Source organism: Cavia porcellus, unplaced genomic scaffold (assembly GCF_034190915.1).
Source record: "Cavia porcellus strain 051 isolate PalLab524CR breed Dunkin Hartley unplaced genomic scaffold, mCavPor4.1 scaffold_17, whole genome shotgun sequence".
NCBI classification, from domain to species: Eukaryota; Metazoa; Chordata; class Mammalia; order Rodentia; family Caviidae; genus Cavia; species Cavia porcellus.
The window spans coordinates 73301647-73319754 of record NW_026947500.1 but is presented as its reverse complement, the minus strand read 5'-3'; the positions used below and the strand labels follow the sequence as shown (position 1 = coordinate 73319754).

Genomic DNA, 18108 nt, shown 5'->3' with positions numbered 1-18108 from the left:
CCCGCGGAGCCCTCCACAGCCCTGTGACGGCGGCAGAGCGGGCACAGTGCTGCTGGTGCGTTTCACGGCAGTGTTGTTTATTTCACCACAAAAAACGTAAGCAGGGGGCCGGACTTAGCTTAGAGGGCAGGACCTGCCGGGTAGGCGGGAGGTCCCGAGTTCGAGTCCCGGTACAAACAAAACAAAATGTAAGCAAAGCCAAACCCGGCGAACACCTCACACCCACCCATCCTGTGCCACCAGATCCAGGCTTGTGCCTGGCCTCTGCCTCACCTGCCACCGCCAGCTTGTCCGCAGCTGGTGCTGCCCTCGCCACCTCCCACCCAGGCTCGCCTGCTGCCCCCTCCTCCCTCTGTCCTCTCTTGGCTTCCTTGCCACTGCTGCCCTGCTGGCTCCACCCTGCCCCAGGGCCTTTGCACAGCCACCTGCTGCAGCTGATCAAGCTGCCCTTCCCGGCCCCCATGGCCCGAGCATCCCTCACACCTGGCCCCACACGTCCCCAGTGCTGCTCCTCACCGGCCTCCGCAGTCCCCCACCTGTGCCCTAAGTCCACGCAGTCCCTCCTGGCTGCCAGCAGAGCCTGGGCCACCTCCTCCCCATCTCCTGTCGTCTTTCCCTTAGCACAACAGCTGCTTCAAGGGTGGCCCAAGGTTCCCTGTCCTGGGCACCCAGCCTCAGCCACTCTCAACTCGAGGCAGTGCAGTTCCCAGGGCCCGGAGTCTTCTCCTGGTCCCCAAACCCTCCCTCACGTCCTGTGCCCGCTTTCCTGCCCCTCCCAGCCCCTGCTCAAGGATGGCTCGGGTGGACGAGGACCCCCACAGCCGGCCTCCTTCCTACACAAGTCACAGCCCGATCAGTGACGGCGACGCTGCATTCCACGACAAAGGCGGTGGCCGTGTCCTGTGCCAGCTCCCTGGCCTGGGCTGCCAGGCGGGCACTGCCCTCAGGCAGCTGGGGTGGTGACAGGGACACACAGGGCTCCTTTTCTTATTCAAAGAACAAAGCAAACACAAATAAAGCCAAGACAGTGACAGTGACAGTGGAGACACAGGCTTCAATGTCCACGCAGCAGCGGGTGGCAGGGACACAGGGAGGGCCAACCGGCCACGGGCAGTGCGACACCCCCGCCACTACCTCTGGGTGGGCGGGGGCACTGGCTGGCTGGGGCGCGACATCTGGGGACACGGCAACAGAACAGACAGGGTCTGAGTCACGAATACGTATATACACATGCACACACGTGCGGGCCGGGCAGTGCTGCCCGCAAGGCCTCCTGCTGCGGGGTAGGAGCCCAGGGCGCCCCCTCTGTCCCTCCTGGCTTCCTGAGGTGGAGGCAGGGACAGGCGGGAGCTGGGGGTACGAGCGGCCACCGTGGGTCAGCTGCCCATGGGGTCCACAGCAGCCCTCGCTCCACAGGCAGCCAGAGCCTCAGGGTGAGGGGCGGGGACACACTGGGCACAGGCCGCAGGCGGGGGACAAGGTCACGTGGCGATGTTCCTGGGTGGTCATGCGGCCCCGTGCTGTCCCAGCGCACGCTGCCATCGTCCTTTGGGAGCTTTCAGAAGCACATGCAGCCCCGGCGCGGGACACACGGGGTCCGGTGGTGTCCAGTCTGACGCAGCGGCCTGGGGACCGGGGGCCTGAGCATCTGAGGGCCCGAGTCCCGCCCAGACACCGGACGGGGCTGCGAGCAGGTGTTTAATGAGCCTCCTGGCCTGGCCCAGCGCCCCTTTCCCACCGCCTCCGGGACGGAGGGGACACCACAGCCTTGCGGCTGGGGGCTGGTCTCCGCCTGGGGACAGCGCGCGGCGGCCCCAGGCCGGGTCTACCGGATCCGGGTGAAGAGGTTGAGCACCGACACGGACTCCTGCGGGGGGGACAGGGGCAGGGCTGCATGAGCCAGCATGGGACACAGGAGGGAAACTGAGGCTGGGCCGGACCCCAGGGTGGGCAGGCAGGTCCCGCAGGGGAGGGGGAGAGACCGGGACAGGAGCAGTGACCGGGTGGGGCTGGAGGGGACAGCGGTGGGCGCTGTGATACCGACCCACTTTACCTTGGTTGAGCGGGTTTTGCTGAAGACGTTCCAGAACCTCAGGGTTTCGTCTCCGGCCCCGGTGACGATGGCCTCCCCGTCAGGGGACATCGCCTGTGGACAGTACAGGTCCTCAGGTCCCAAGGCCTCTGCGGGAGGCGCTGAGGACTGGACCGGGCCCAAGGCCGAGGCTGGGGCCCTGAGCAAATGGGTGGAGGCGTGAGGCTTTGATAGTGGCCTGGACAGTGGCCTGGACAGTGGCCACGCAGTGGCGAACACGGCCCACTTCGGGCTGCTGCTCCTCTGGGCATGAGCTCTGAGACACGGCCTCACCACGCGGTTTGGGTGGCCTCCTGCCACCTGGGCCACCGTGCCGGGCTCTCCTCCCTGGCTACCAACTTGGGGCCGTGCAGGAATGTAGGCGCCTCCCGCAGGGGTTCCCCAGCCGCTGGGCCCAGATGTGGCCGGGCACTCACCAGGTAGAGGACGCGGTAGGAGTGGCCGGTGAGCTTGGCCACCTGCGTGAGGGACGGGTACTTCCACACGAGGATCTGGTTCTGGGAGTAGCCGTGGGTGCTCACCTGGCGGCGGGCAGCGGGGCGGGGTTAGAGGCTGCAGCACCCCGGGATGCCCCACCTCACCCCCCCACCGGGGTGCCCATCGCGGCTCACCAGCTCGTTGGCGTGCTTGGACCAGGCCAGGTTGCACACCTGGGAGCCTGTGTCGATGCACTGCAGCGGCTGCCCCGTGAGTGTGTTCCAGAAGCGGATGCAGCGGTCAGCGGTGCCACCGCCTGATGCCAGCAGCCCGTGCTGGTGCGGGGACCAGGCGATGGCCTTGACGGCAGCCAGGTGCTCCGTGTACTGCTGCACGGGGCTGAGGCTCGAGTGGTTCCACACCAGCAGCTGGGGGACAGGGCCGTGAGGGGGCGCCGACATGCCCCTTCCCACCCCTGCCATACTGAACCTGGGGCGGAGCCCAGGCCGACCCTCCGGCGGGCACAAGCTGCACAGGCTGTACCTTGTTGTCGTTGCCCCCTGAGGCGAGGAGCTGGTGGTCCGTGGACCACTTGAGCCCGCACACCTCCTGCCGGTGGCCCTGCAGCCGCCGCTCAGACTGCAGGGGTGGCGTGCGGATGTCCCGCTGCAGGATCATGCGGTCGCGGCTGCCCGACGAGAGCTGGTCAGCGTTCCAGGCGAGCGCCCCTGCGGGGCAGAGGCAGGTGAGGCCAGTCCAGCAGGGCTGTGGCCATCCCCAGGCGCGGGGAGGCTGCCGGCTGGCCGGGACTCACCGACGCGTGCTGTGTGGCCCTCCAACACTGAGAGCTTCTTCCCCGCCGCTGCGTCCCAGATCTGCACGAAGCCCTTGTGTGTGCCGACGGCAACCAGGTTGCCCTGAGGGGACAGCAGGAGTCGGGGTCAGGCCACACACGGGACCCCAGGCAGCTGGACCTGGCCACCTGAGCTGGCCCTTGCCAGGGCCTTGGGCAGTTGCCCACTGTGCAGGCTGAGTATGGACTGGGCGCCCCCTTGGGTGACAGGAGAGATGGGGTGTCGGATCCCCTGTCCCGGGCGGGCACAGCCTGTGGAGAGTACTCAGCCACCTGCCCCTGCACACAGACAGGGCCCCGGGAGCTCACACTGCAGCAGCACAGCCACATCCCGGGACCTAACCCTGCACCCTTGCAGCAGGCAGCCCTGGGGTCACTGCCCTGCGCAGCCGATGCCGTGTGGGTCTGCGAGGGACCCAGGACCACATCTGTCCCTGTACTGACGCCCAAGGCTGGGCTCCCTGGGTCACAAGCCTTCTGCTCTTACCCGCTCAGACCAGCCCACGGAGGTCACTGAGTCCCCTTCCACAGAGAGGTCACAGAGCCGGGTCACCTGGGGAGGGCAGGTCAGAATGAGGCTCCGCCCCAGCCCCAGCCCACGCCTTTCTGCCCGCCCCTGTGGGCTGGAGGCCTCCCACAGCTGCCAGGGCGCTCACCTGGCTGGTGCACGCGCTCCACAGGTACACGCAGGTCCCCAGCCCCACGCTGAGCACGTTGAGCGACGACCAGTCCACCAGGTTGAGGTAGAAGTCGTCCTGCAGCTCGGGCGCATCCAGGACTTTGAAGGGGATCTTGGAGATCTTGCGCGTGGGCTTGCGCGGAGACCGCAGCAGCTTCTGACTGCGGAGCCGCACAGTGAGGGGTGCGGCCCGGGCACCGTGCCGGCCCCTCCCGGCTGTTCCTGTCCACAACCGCCACTGCCCGCACACGGGCGCCCCATGCCAGGCCACCTGTCCTGGAGGAGGGCACGGCCCTGCCCGCCCAGCCCTGACCCACCTCTTGTTGCTGACGGGTGACAAGGAGTACGGAGACACGTCGTTGCCGTCGTCCGGGCTGGCGCGCTTGGTGCTGAGCGAGTACTGGGGGAGGGCACTGCCGCTGAGCGGGGGCTGCACCCCGGCTTGGGGGCCACACACCCCAGAGCGGGAGCGGGAGCGGCAGCTGAGGGTCTCCCCTGCCCCGCGTCCTGCAGGCTCCCGACCCTGGGGCCAGGGCATGGCACCACCACCCCAGCGTGCACCGCGGACAGGACGCGCTGGCCAGTCCCTGCCCCCTCTGGTTAGGGCGATCCGTGGACCCGCTGGGGGCTCACCGTGAAGAGCCCCTTCTTCTCGGGCGTGGACGGCTGCAGTCTCCGGTCCTCCGTTTGTGGGTCCTGCACCTTCTCGATGCCGGCGCCCAGCAGCTCGTTCTTCAGCAGGGCTGAGTAGGCCAGGCCGTCTGTGGGCACCCGGCGGGTGAGGGGGGCGGGCCGGCTGGGCGTGGCCATGGAGGGGGCGGGGCCGCGACAGGGCCAGAAGAGCAGGCTGAACTGCAGGCCTTGCCTTATGGGTGTGGCCAGGACAGGGGCGGGGCCTGTGGCCAGTGGGCGTGGCCAGGGCACCCCACACTCACCTTTGCCGTTATCCGAAGTGGCGTCCTTGGCTTTGCGGTTCTGGCTGGGCGACTTCTCGTTCTCCTGCAGGCGCAGCGGGGCGGGCAGGGGTGAGGACAGCGGGCCTGAGGTCCCAGTACGCCCGCCCCGCCCGCCCGGGCCCCCTCACATTGATGCGGTGGAAGTTCACGCTCCAGTTGGCGCCGGCCCGCGAGGGGATGAAGCGGTCGCCGTGCTTGCTGGGCGAGGACACCGGGGAGTTGGCTGGGGTCAGCGTCCGCCGCATCTCCGCGACCTGGGCACGAGGAGGAGGCCGGGCAGGGCGGCAGGGTCAGCCCCCAGCCTGCACCACGGCCCCAGCCCAAGCCCGGGGCACCCCAAAGACAGGGCCCAGGACCCCTGGGAGGCCGGCCCCGCCACGCTGCTGACACCGAACCCAGGAGGCGCTGCCCGCTGCCTGCATGGAGAGGCAGACAGCCCCAGGCTGGGGCGCCAGCAGCTCCCGGAGCCCGGGCCATCGCCAGCTTGTCCTGACCACATCCTACTCGCTTGGTATCTGCTGTGAGCTGTCGTGTGTCCCTGACCCCAGGGCAGGGCGGAGGGAACTAAGGCCCAAGGGGCTGAGTCAGGAGGACGCCCCGGGCCACGGTGCCGGTGCCCTGGTGAGGGAGCCGAACGAGGGACAGTTAGGGAGGGACATAGCTGTAAACCAAGGGACGCCAAGGGCTGACTCCCCGGGGAGTCCTTGCCATGGGGTGGAGGGGGTGGGGGTGTGACCCTCAGACCCAGCCACCCCCAAACCACAGGCCTCCAAGACTGAGCAGGAAAGGAGCCCATCTCTGCCCCAGGGTCACACAGGACCTGGTGACACCAACTGCCTCCTCCCTGCCCCACCCCGCAGGCTCAGGGGTGCCTGGGGGCTGAGGCCAGCACCCCGCTGCCTCCGGCCCAGAGCACGGCAGGTGCTCCTTCCTGCTGTTGGGGTGTGGGGGCCCCAGGTCGGTCTGCAGAAGCCCCGGTGTCAGGGTGGTTCGCCGCCCTTTTGGGATGGTTGTGTCCCTTTGGTGGCTCCACCCACATTCACTGCTGTACCCCAAGACTGGCTGGGATAGGAAGAGGGGCTCGAAGGCACTGCCTAGTCCAGGCCACTACAGAGGGAGCCATGTAGAGCCACGGGGCGCAGCCACCACACCCCTCAACAGACAGAGCACCCTCCACCCATTAGTAACCCAGCAGTCCAGGCTCTTGTGGACAGGTCCCTGAGCCGGGCAGTCTGCCTCAACTGTCAGCCCTCTGCTGACGGTCACCTTCTCCGCCAGACACGGGTGGGGCCACCTCATCACTGTGCAGAGCCGACCCTGTCCCTGTGATCTGCACTGGGAGATGGAAGCCCGCTCAACCCTGTGTGGGCCTGGGGCAGGGCTGGGTCAGAGATGTGACAACCAGGCACAGTGCCACCAGCTCAGAAGCCCAGCCAGTGGGGCTGGGGAACACACAGGGTGGAGGGCAGGGAGGGGGTGAGGACAGGTGGGGTTACCCAGACCCCGCCTCAGATCAACCCAGCTCCCCAGATCACCCCTAAGGCAGACGGGTGACTCAGGTCCCTGAGGGCTCCTCCCATTGCCGTCTGTCCCTTCCTGTGTTGTCAGTGCGGGCCAGGTCTGACCCCGACCCCGTGGCTATGGGAGAAGGGCAGGTGGCCCCTTCTGGGGAGGGGGTGGTACTGTAGGGACCCAGCACAGAACGGCCTGCAGCCACCATGGGGCGCATGGGGAGGACGAGCTGGCCGTGGTCACCCTGTCTCAGCACTCACGCACGGCATGGTGTTTTCATTCTGGATGACGATTTGCCGCAGCAGCCGCCGCTCGTAGTCCTGGTCCATGGCGGGGCGGGGTGGGCAGGGCCGGGCCCAACAGCCAAGGTCAGCCTGCAGCAGGAAAGGCGGGGGTCAGTGCCCAGGGCCAGCAGCCACCAACGGGGACGCACGTGGGGACAGGGAGGCTCCCCGTGAGGACTCACAGTTTCTGCCATGTGCACGCACAAATGTGCAGGCTGTGAGTGCAGGGAGCTCGGTTTAACCGGAGGTGTGCACAGGCTTGGACAGACAGCCGAGCCCAGGCCAAACCAGGGCAGCCGGGGCCTAGGGAACCCACCTCCGGTGGCAGCGGCACACCTGAATCTGCTCCGGGTGTTTCACTCGGGAGCCCCGAGGGGTCAGCCTCACCCATGACAGCCACAGCAGTGGGTGGGGGGAGGAGGCGGGGTGAGGCAGACCCAGGCCCGGGCCAGCACTCACCAGCTTAGAAGAGCAAACCCAGGCCACCTGCTTTTAAATAACTGGCACATGGCCAACCACACCCCGCCCTGGCCCCAGGGATCCACCTGGCACTGGTCCCTCAAACAGCCAGGCAGGTGCTATGTGATCTGAGAGCTGGGGCACAAGTCCACACGCAAAACCTGTGTGCCCTGTGTGCTGTGCCCACAGCAGCGTGGGGGCCAATCAGCGACTGCGGGGCGCAAACCTCGGGCCCACACACAGGGACATCACTCAGCAAGGCTCCGACACGTGCCCCGGCGCGGATGGGCCCTTAGGACGCCGGGCACAGGGGGACACAGTGCGGGGCGCCACTCCCAGCAGGTCCCTCCCTGTATCTGGCAACATCACAGCAACAGACAAGGTAATGGGAATTCTTCCTGGCTTTTAAAAAAGACCCCCAAAGGCAGCCAAGGTGGCGCATGCACCTCAGCCCAGCATTCCAGGAGGCTGAGACAGGAGGATCACAAGTTCCACCCAGCCCAGCCCCCGTTTCAGAATCAAATATAAAAAGGGGCTGGGAGTGTAGCTGAGTGCCCTGGGTTCAATATCCTGTACCAGAGAGAGGTCATTGTGGTGGCTCCGCTCACCGGCTTGGCTCATCTGTCTTTTTTTTTGGTACCAGAAATCGAACTCAGGACCTTGCACTTGCCAGACAGGTGCTGTGCCGCTGAGCCACATTCCAGCCTGCATCTCTCCTCCTCTTTCAAGCCTGTCCCCTAGCACACCTTCAGCAGCCCCTGGTCCCCTGCCCATGGCCTCCACGTGTCCCCTGCCCCTCCTGGAGCGGAAGGCCTGGGAACTAGGTGTGTGACCCTGACAATCAGCAACAAGGCCTTGCTGCTGGGCTGGGCCTTGAGGCACAGTGGCCATCAACTGTGTGTCTTACCACGGGCTGCTGCCGGCCAGCTGTCTCCTTGCAGAGGCCAGGGAGGACACTGGGCGTGGGACTGTTGAGTTGTGAACAGGAGTTGACCATGCAGTTGGCAGGAACAGATCCCCACTAGATGTGTGATGGATTCCCCGGGACGGGGCCCAGACTCAAGGGCCCTCAAAAGGTACAGAAACAGGGGCTGGGGACTGAGCTCAGCGGCATAAAGCGCCTGCCTTGCAAGCAGGCAGTCGTGAGTTCAATCCCTGGTACCGATAAAAAGACAAAAAAAAAAAGGTACAGAAACAGGGGAGCAGATGCCCTGTTCAAGGCAGCGCTGTCTCCTGGGAACTGGGCTGGGGCACAGGGCCAGGAGGGGTGCAGGACAGCAGGGCCCAGGCAACAGCTTGGCCACACGTGCTCTCCAGGCTGCAGCTGGCTCAAGGGACAGCTCCTGAGCATGGGCTGGAGCCATGCAATGGGCAACCCACAGCCACGGCAGGAGGAGCCGCCCAACCTGCGCCTGCCACAGCTGCTGCTGGCCACACACCTTCCAGGATTCCAGGTGAATAGGGTCCTGGTCCCTGGGGCCATAGCCCCAGCATCTCTAGAGACAAAATGACTGCAGAGGGGCTAAGTGAGAGACCCTGAGAGGGTCCCCTGATCGCCCAGGGTCCCCTTGAGCAAGGAGGTAGAGAGGCCAACAGAGGCTGAGACAGAAGCTGAGACATGGCACTGCCAGCTATGCAGGGGGAGGAAGGGGCTGCGGGCGTCACCAGGGTTCTCCCCAGAGCCTGGGAGGAGCAGCCTGGACACAGCCCAGGAGGCTGGCTCTGGCCTCTGGCCCTCCCCACAGTGGGAACCTGGGGACTGGGCAGCACAGAGGGCCTCCTCCACTGCCCCTGGGCGGGCGCCCCTGCGCCCAGGGTGACTAGAAGCCACGTACCACCCACTCAAGCTCCTGCCTGGCACAAGAAGTGCGTCAGCGGGTGAAGAGTTTCGGGTGGCAGCAGGTGCTGCCAGGAAGCTTCTCTGAAAGGTGGCCGTTGTGGTCAGTTGACAGCACAGAAGAGAGGGACGGGGGAGCCACACCCTGGAACAATCTGAAGACCCAGCACCACGCACAGGGACCCCGTGGGTGCAGGCACAGGAGACAGCTGCAGGACACAGCAAGCGGTCAGGCTCAAAGGCCAGCACCCGGCCCGTGCACCTGCGGCTGCACTCAACCCTCAGTCCTGCGGTCACCCACTGTGGGCTGGGGGAGGGCTTGGGACCCACCTGCGGGCCTGCAGGGACAGACCTGTGTGCACACAGGGCGTGGCAGAGGCCCCTGGGAATGTAAAAGCACCCGTCTGTGACGCGGGATGGCTGCTCCTGAGAGCTCACCCTGGGCGGGTACAGCAGGTCCTGGGCCGCAGTCCGGGCAGGAGAAGCTGGGAGGAGCAGCCTGGCGCCCGGCACCCAGCCTGCGGCTGCGGCAGGAGACAGGGACGACTGGAGAGGGCTGGGCCAGGAGGGACGGAGGAAGGAAGCCGCGCGGCGCCCGGTGGTTACTGTACTTCTCCAACGGGGGTCACTTCCACTTCTCGAATTCCGTTCGCACGAACATCTCCGGCTGTTCAAAAACTACTATCCACAGCTGGGCATGGGGGTGGGGTGGCGCCTGTCAGCCCAGCATTTGCAGGACGATGTTGAGTCCAAGCCCAGCCCGGAGAACTTAGGACTCAGCAAGACCCTGTCTCTATTCCTAAATACTATGCATTATCCAAGCTGACTCAAGAAGATACAAAAATCCTAGTTAAACCAGTTATCAATCAATGAAAATGAAAATGTAATTAAGAACCTACCAACAAAGAAAAGCCCAGGCCCTGCGCGATTCACTGCTGAATTCCACAAGAAAGTTAGAGCAGACCTGACACTTCTACTTCTGTAACTCTTTAATGAGCGGGGCACTGCGGTGCACACGTGTAATCCCAGCACTAGGGAGGCTGAGGCAGGAGGATCCCTGTGAGTTCGAGGCTGGCGTGGGCTACGTAGTCAGTTCAAGACCAGCAGAAACTCTTTAAGATATTGAAAGGGAAGCAGTATTCCCAAATTCAATCCTAGATGCAAACATTACCCTGATATCAAAACCAGAGAAGGACCCAACTAAGAAAGAGAATTACAGACTCCTTTATGAACGTAGATGCAAAAATCCTTAATAAGATAGTGGCAAAGAGCCTGCAGCAAATCATCACAAAGACTGTGCACCATGACCCGGTGGGATTCGGCCCAGGGATGCAGGGAGGGACCTAAGTGCACAAGTTTAACACGCCATCTTAACAGAGCCAAAGACAGAAACCATCTGATCATCTCAACAGATGCAGAAACAGCGTCTGACAACGTGCAGCACCCATCCATGATTTTAAAAACCTACAGAAAATTATAATAGACAAAATCAGGAACAAGACAAGGATGTCCTGTCCCCACTCTTATTCAATACAGTTCTGGAAACTTTAGTCAGAGCAGTTAGACAGGAGAAAGGAATACAGACAGGAAAGGAAGAGGTTAAACTGTCATTATTTGCAGATGACATGATGCTCCACAGAGAAGACCCCAGAACTCCACCAAAACACTTTGAGATTGAACAACTAAATTCAGCAGCACAGCTGGATATAGTCAACACTCAAAACTCAACAGCCTTCCTGTAAACTCACAGAGAGAGAAATCAGGGAATAAAATACCTAGAAATCTGTCTAGTGAAGGATGTAAAAGCCCTCTACATTGAAAACCACAGTCCTCTCAAAAAGGAAACAGAGGACGATACCAGAAAATGGAAAGAGGCCAGCCATGGTGGCGCACACCTGTCATACCAGCACTCAGGAGGCTGAAGCAGGACGATCATTGTGAGTTCAAGGCCAGCCTGGACTGCATAGAGAGACCGTCTCAAAAAGACACACACAAAAAAAAAGAAAGAAAGAAAGAAAGAAAGAAAGAAAGAAAGAAAGAAAGAAAGAAATCAACGAATAGCAAACGCTGGCGGGGCTGTGGGGAAAGGAGCCTGCTCCACTGTGGGTGGGGTGCAGAGTGGTGCAGCCACTATGGAAATCGTGTGGAGACCTCAGAAAACTAAGATCTGAGGTCCACTTATTCAGCTATTCCTCTTTCGGGCATCTTCCCAAAAGTTTAAAGCATCATACCACAGCGATACATGCACACCCACGTTTATACAGCACTGTTTGTAAAAGGCAGATCCTGGAAACAGCCCACGTGCCCCTCAGCTGGTGAATGGATAAAGGTGTGGTCCTTTATACGGTGGAGTACTACTCTGCCACAAAGAAGGATAAACCTGAGACGTGTGGCTTGGCATAACTGATGCCATCTTGAGCCCTGTGTTTAACTAGTGCCCCGTATTCAGGAAAATGCAAAATTACTCAGGGTATAAGTCCCACGAGAAAAGCAGAATGAGCTGTACCTATAGGAGAAAAATTAACCTACTCAACAAAAGAAGCAGGATACAGGTGTCAACTGAAAATTAATGAAAGATTCGAGCTAAATTGTTTCCAGAAAGATATCTCTTTTGTGTCCTTTGTGATTCCCTCTTTTAAAAACTCTGTAACTTTCCAGTTCTTGGGACTCTGAAATGGGGGAATCTGTATACAGGTGGTCCAAGCTCAGATAATTAAATTTTGAATTTATCAATTTGGCTGCTTGGATTCCTGTATTGTTGTTCACAAACCCACCTCAGAGACATTCCTAGGTAAATGGATTCACCGCACTCTCTTTTTTTTTTTTTTGTCTTTTTCATTTTTATCAGTTCGGGGATCGAACTCACGACCGCCTGCTTGCAAGGCAGGTATTCACCGCACTCTTAATGAAATAAATTGGATCTGTGTAAATACCACATCATTTTTGTGATATGAGAAACTGCAAGTGCAAACAGAGACCAAAACGTGTAACAGACATCGTGTCGGGGATTCTGTCTTTTGTTCTTTTGAGGCAGGCAGGGTCTCGCTGTGCAGCTCCGGCTGGCCTTGGGCTCACCTTGTAGCCCCGGCTGGTCTCGAACTCGCAGCGATCCTCCTGCCTCAGCCTCCCGAGTGCTGGATGACAGGCATGCGGGACCACGCCTGGTTCTAGATATTGTGAAATAGGAAGAAAATGTTCAAATAGGGAGTCTGACAAGAGCAAGGCCTTGAGTTTGATCCCTGGTGATAAAAAAGGGAAAAAGAAATACAACACCACCAGTGTTCAAGTGGGAAGGGAACAAGAAAGGGGGGAAAGACAGGCCGGGCGTGGTGGGCACGCCGTCACCCAGCACTCCGCAGGCTGAGGCAGGAGGATCTTTGCGAGTTCCAGATGAGCCTGGGCTACCAAGCGAGCCCAAGGCCGGCCTGCACTGCACAGCGAGCTCCACCGGGAAGGGCTGGGGAGGGCAGCGGGAAGGCCCTGGGCCCGGGTTTCAGGGCCACAGACAAGCAAACCAAACCCACTGCAGGACAGCGCGGCGCCCACCGCCCACCGCCCACCGGGTGCTTGCTCGGGACTGTGCTGCTGGGAAGTTCCCGGATGAAACATCCCTGGGGCACAAATCAGGTGACCGAGCCGGGACAGGAGCGCCGAGGTCCCCTGCAGGTGCCGCCAGGGCTCAGCCAGGGCTCAGCTTCGGGGCTGACAGCGGCAGGCGCGATACTCAGCGAGGCCTGGGGGGGTCTCTGGGGCCGGGGACAGCCCTGTGCCCTGGTCCCCGCCTGTGTGCTGGGCGGGCAGAGCCGCTGTCAGGAGCACACAGAGCCCACAGGCCGCTGTGCCGGTCTCCTGCCCTCCACTTCCAGGTGGGCTGCTGGGGTCCGGACTCCCCTGCGGCCGGGCAGCACCGGGGACAGGGCTCCCCCAGAGCCCACACCAGCTGGCTCTCCAGGGACAGCGAACTTGGTCCCAGAGGCTCTCAGCCAATTTCCTGCTCCTTCCAGGTCCTGCCCATCTTGAAAAACTGGTCCCCGAGGGTTTCGTATTTTAGGGCTCTTGAGGAACAGGACGTGATACACCCTAGTGACAGACGCGTGACTCCTGCGTGGGGACAGCTGCAACCTGGCTGTGACGACTCTGGGCTCCAGGGTCCCCCCAGGCACTGTGCATGCTGGGGGAATCCAGTGCCCTAGCGGGAGCAGTGGACACCTGGAAATGCGCCTGGCCGCCGAGGGCCTGTGCTGGCCCCGAGCCTGGTCTCAAGCCCGACTGGCCGTGTGGCTTTAGTGGTCTGGGATCTCAGTCCAGTCACCTGCACCTCTGCAGGACTGGGCACCGGGTATGCCCAAGAATAGGTGGCGGTTAGTCCCATGGGCTTGGTGACAGGCACAGACAGGTCCCACAAAGTGTGCAGGCCCCGGGGCAGGGGGGCTGAGGAGGCCTCAGACCTCAGTGCCCATGTACCCTCAAGCTGCCCACAGGGGTCCTGGCCACTCCAGCCAGAAAGCCAGTGCAGTCTCCTGAGGGCGGTGCTGTCACTGAGGCCTCCAAAGGGCAGGGGCTGTGACACTGTCCCTGTGGGGCACCAGCCCCCGGGGGCCTCCCGCCAGCCCACCCGGAACAGCTGCTGGGCGGCCCCATGCTGCCCTGCGGAGAAAAGCACGTGGCATCCATGGCTGGGCACCTCGGCGGGGCGTCCCAGGACTGAAGGTGCCGGGGCACATCCCTGGCCTCTGCCTGCATTGTGGGGACACAGAGATGGAAAGAAGGAAGGGTGGACATGGCTCCTGAGCCGGGGGTGGGGGCACACTAATGTTACCATGCGAGGGATGTGGGTGTGCTGCTGTGTGACACTGAGGCTGGCCAGAGGGGAAGGGACCGGGGACAGGGGTGTCTGTGAGGTCCTAAAGCATCTGGGGCCCAGGAGGAAGGACAAACACAGAGAAGTCTCTCAGGGCAGCAGACGGAGCTGGGGACAGGAGCAGGGGCCTCAGAGGAGGTGGCTGGAGCAACACAGTCAGGTCCACTCACCTGGCGGGTCCAAGAGTCAGGAGCCAGCTCTGAGTCAGGAGCCATCAGCAGCAGAGGAGAGAGAGGAGGCTGAGGCTGAGGCCCAGGGCAGGGCTGATGTTTAAGTCCAGAAGTAACACGTAGGGTCACCTCGGAGGAACTTGCCACGCACCGAGGCTGCACTCACAGCAGGCACAGCACGCACGCCCAAAAACTTGTGGAATATTACACAGCCAGGAAGAGGAGTGACACCACAATGTGGATGGACACTGCTCAGAGACAGATGCCAGACACAGAGGACACACAGCATGGGCTCCTTGTACAGGAAACGCCCAGGACCGGCGACTCCAGGGACAGGAAGTGGATTCGTGTGCCGGGGCTGGGAAGGGGGCAGATGACTGTATTTGGAGCAGGGCTCCTTTTGGAGTGACAGAATATTTGGAGTGTGGACAGATGTGACAGGGGCCAATTCTAGGAATTCATGAAACCAGATCTAACATTGTCCCCTTTGGTACCAGGCTCTGAATCCAAAGCCCACAGAGCTACACCTTCAGCTCTTTCCAAAAAATGTTTTTTTTCTTTTTGTTTTCTTGAGACAGAGTCTTGCTAGGACTCAGGCTGGCCTTGAACTTATGATGATTCTTCCTGCCTCTTCTGCCAAGTCACTGGGATTACAGGTGTGCGCCAAGCACACCGTAAAACTGTTTTTGTTGTTGGGACAGAGCCCTACTAGTCCAGGCTGGCCTTGAACTCACAATGTAGCGTAGGCTCACTTCAAAATCACAGCATCCTCCTGCCTCAGCCTTCCGAGAGCTGGGATTTCAAGCACGCACCACCACTCAAGCCAGACCCCAACATTTTTTATTGGAGACACCTGAGCTGAAAGCCACGGCCTCCTGCCTCAGCCTCCACGCACAGCATGAACAGAGCCCCCGCTACTGAGTTGTATGTGAGTTGTATGTCATGAGGATTTTATCTGACTACAGCTGCTACCAACAACAATCTTAAAAAACCAGAAATTACAGGAAAGGTGAGTGGAGACTCGGTAACCACACTGAGCAGGGAACTGTGGGACAGGGGCTGGCGGCCCTAAACGCATTCTGGGGTTAGGCGTGTGGCACTGACCCGGCTGAACGACACCAGCATTCCCTCGCAGCAAGAACACCGTGGCCAGGGAGGCAGGTGCTCACCAGGGCGCCAGGCCACAGCGGGGCCTCTGGTCTGCACGTCCCCTCAGCACCCCACACTGATAAGGCAGCCGGGTCCGTGTCCCCAGGCTGTGCAGAGCACAGTTAGGACAGCCAGGCCAGGACAAGCAGAGCTGTCAGCGAGGAGGTCACCTGAGGTGACAGGCAGAGCTGCCAGGACAAAGAAGCCGAACTCTTCCTGCCCACCAGTCCCTTAGGAGCCCCCCAGCAGCCAGCCAAATGCACCCGAAGTCCACCAGCCAGCCTGGGCAGGACTGGGCCTTCCAGCCTCACTAGGGCACCAGGCATTGTGGCCCAGGGGTGTCCTGGGGGTGGGGCCGGGCACTGTGGGTGTTGAACTATGTCCTGGGGCCTCCACTTATGCACCAGAAGCTTCCCCAGGGTGACAGCCACATGTGCCCCGGCCCAGAATCTCGTGGGGGCAGAGGGGAACAACAGAATGCTGGGCTCAGTGAGCTCTGAACAGACCAATTTCCTTTGTTCAGGGGTCCCTGGAGAGCAGCCCTCCAGGACAGTCACTCTGGATCCTCAACTCTCCAAGAGACCCTGCAACCAACTCCATTCCAGACCTGCGCTCCGAAAGTCCCTGGGGCACAAAACCCACTGAGTGGGGAGCCCCATGACTCCTACAGGTGAGAAGGGTTCCTCCAGGGACAGAGGACCAGCTGGGGACATCCCAGCAGGACTTTTCACTTGCAAGGTCCTCCTGCCTCCACCCCCAGGCCAGGGCAGGTCCGGCGATTTCACGTGGACAACTGTCAATGGGGCAAGTGCTGGCTGAAATCGTCCCCAGCAAGGGATTATCCTTTAAACAGGCATCGCAGCCAATCAGAGCCCTGCTCTCTGGAGGGAGCCACATCCTTACAAAAATCCTTACAAAACAGCCCAGTGTCACCTCCCTACCAGTGCCTGGGCCACCTGGTCCAGCGGAACCCAAACAGATGCGCCCTTGATATCACCACCGAGGCCGATGAGAAATACCCCACGATAAGTGATAAACGGCCCCGGATGTATTCTGCACACACACACACACACACACACACACACACACACACCCACACCCACCACCCCAGGGATGGTCCCAGAAGAAGGCAGTCACTGGGTTCCCATGTGTGCAAGCCCAGCCCCCACCTGGAGAGAGAAACCACTGGATTCCTTCCCTCTGTCAGCCCCCATCCCACGGGGTGGCTGTATGTGATCCTGGTGGCCGATTTCTCATCAGGCAAATCACCCTCATTCACAGGACAGTAAGACAGGGGGCGGGGGAGCGGGGTGCAGCCTTGACGGGAGGTATGAGGTCATTGCTAGCTCAGTGGACTGGTTGGGGGCCCTGCTTCCCACTCAGAGGGACGCCCTGAACCTGGGGATGTGTTTTGGATGGCGAAACACAGGGGGAGAAAACGAGACAGGTTTAGGCCAAACATCTGTACCTGGGTGGGTCTCAAATTCGGGGCTGGGGACAGGTCCAGGAGATTCGGTGCTTTGCAGGATTTGGGGGGGAGCCCTGGGGGGGGGGCACACTGCACGCAGAGAATGGGGAGGGAGCCCAGACTGGGTCTGGAAGAATGGGCAGAATGGAGGTTAAGAGCAAAGGAGAGGGCTGGGCTCTGGTGGGGGTCTCTGCAAGGTGAGGAATGTAAGGTGTTGGGGGGCTCTACGGGTGACACCGACCAGCAGTGCCGGGGGCATTGCAGACATGTCTGTGTCTAAGGCCTGTGGGCTCCCGATGCTTCCATGTCCCGGGCCGGCCCGGAGCTACGAGGGTGACCCCAGGCCGACAAGGTCCCAGGTCCCAAGTCTGCTACATCCGGGTGTCTAGGGCTCAGACTGCATTTTATTGGGGACGGGGAATCAAAACAAGTACAGGCATGCGGGGGGCAATTTAAACATGGGGAGGGGGGAGCTGAGATGGTGGGACAGTGGAAGAGTCGGGGTTCACAGGTCAGAGAGAAAGGAGAACCCAGGTTAGGGGGCGTGGATCCGATGTTCTAAAGACTCAGGGGGAGAAACACGGGGTCTTCAGGGGTTTTGGGGGGGCGGGCAGAGCTCAGTCTAACATTTTAATAAGGATGGTGGGCGCGGACCGGCGGGGGGCCCTCACAGCTCGCAGCTGGCTCAGAATAGGGGGTCACCACAGCCTGAATTGGGGGAGATCTCAGATTCGGGGGTTAGGACGCCACGGGGGATGCTAAGGCTACCCGAGCCCAGCGCAGCCTGAAGGGCCCGGCACTCGGGGTGCTGATGCTCCTGAAGGAGACTGAGCGGGGAAAGAGGTCGCCACCTGGCCCGTCGGCTCGGTTTTGGGGCGATCGCAGCCCACCATGCCTCCGCCTCGGGCCCGGGGGGGTGGGTCCCGCAGCCCCCGGCCGCCTCACCTGGCTCGGTCCCGTCGCCCGCTGACTCCCGCCGGCCCTGCCTGTCCCGGAGCCGCGCCGCAACCTCCTTCGGCCCCTGCACCTCCGTCTGGTCCGCCGCCGCAGACGGGATCCGGGGCTCCGCGGTCCCTAATATGGCGGCGCTTACTACTCCGCGGCCTCCCGGCTCCCTCCCTCCGCCGCGCGCGTCCCCGCGCAGCGACCACGCCCCCACGCCGGCGCGCAGCGCGCCGAGGCCACGCCCCCGCCACACCCCCAAGCGCCTGGGATCGGGTCTCGCCACGCCCATATGGCACAGCTGCGCCTGCGCGCGTGTGGAGCATCTCGGGAGGACGTGACGTCACCGACGATTCGAATCAATACAGGAAGCCAGGGACCACGCGTTGCCAGGGGCAACCGCGACGAGAAAAAGGCTGAGGCAGCGCA

General features: G+C 61.8%; 1 protein-coding gene across 6 annotated transcripts; it reads right to left on the bottom strand.

Moving 5' to 3' along the window:
* Positions 1-56: 56 nt before the first annotated feature.
* Positions 57-17884, bottom strand: Fzr1 (fizzy and cell division cycle 20 related 1). 6 transcript variants are annotated; one of them, XM_063228887.1, is made up of 16 exons: positions 9420-9434; positions 9088-9298; positions 8160-8220; positions 6770-6883; positions 5126-5251; positions 4977-5040; positions 4675-4802; positions 4359-4441; positions 4019-4202; positions 3850-3915; positions 3324-3426; positions 3053-3237; positions 2704-2937; positions 2509-2613; positions 2045-2146; positions 57-1867 (listed from the first exon to the last, which is right to left on the bottom strand). In XM_063228887.1, the coding sequence occupies exons 4-16, from the start codon at positions 6836-6838 to the stop codon at positions 1826-1828; spliced, it is 1491 nt and encodes a 496-aa protein (XP_063084957.1). In that variant the 5' UTR covers positions 6839-6883; positions 8160-8220; positions 9088-9298; positions 9420-9434; the 3' UTR covers positions 57-1825. The 6 variants fall into 6 exon arrangements, with proteins under 6 accessions (XP_063084957.1, XP_063084959.1, XP_063084960.1 ...); XM_063228889.1 differs by lacking the exons at positions 8160-8220; positions 9088-9298; positions 9420-9434 and adding exons at positions 9528-9780; positions 17683-17879; XM_063228890.1 differs by lacking the exon at positions 8160-8220.
* Between the last annotated feature and the right edge of the window lie 224 nt (positions 17885-18108).

Bases quoted from the DNA above. Each gene is read 5' to 3' on its own strand.
- Fzr1 (XM_063228888.1), bottom strand. From the start codon at position 6,838: ATGGACCAGGACTACGAGCGGCGGCTGCTGCGGCAAATCGTCATCCAG. The intron at 5,252-6,769 runs GTGAGTGCTGAG...CCTCGTGCCCAG, and splicing joins ATGAAAACACCATGCCGTGC to GTCGCGGAGATGCGGCGGAC. The intron at 4,203-4,358 runs GTGGGTCAGGGC...GCGGCTCCGCAG, and splicing joins TCACCCGTCAGCAACAAGAG to TCAGAAGCTGCTGCGGTCTC.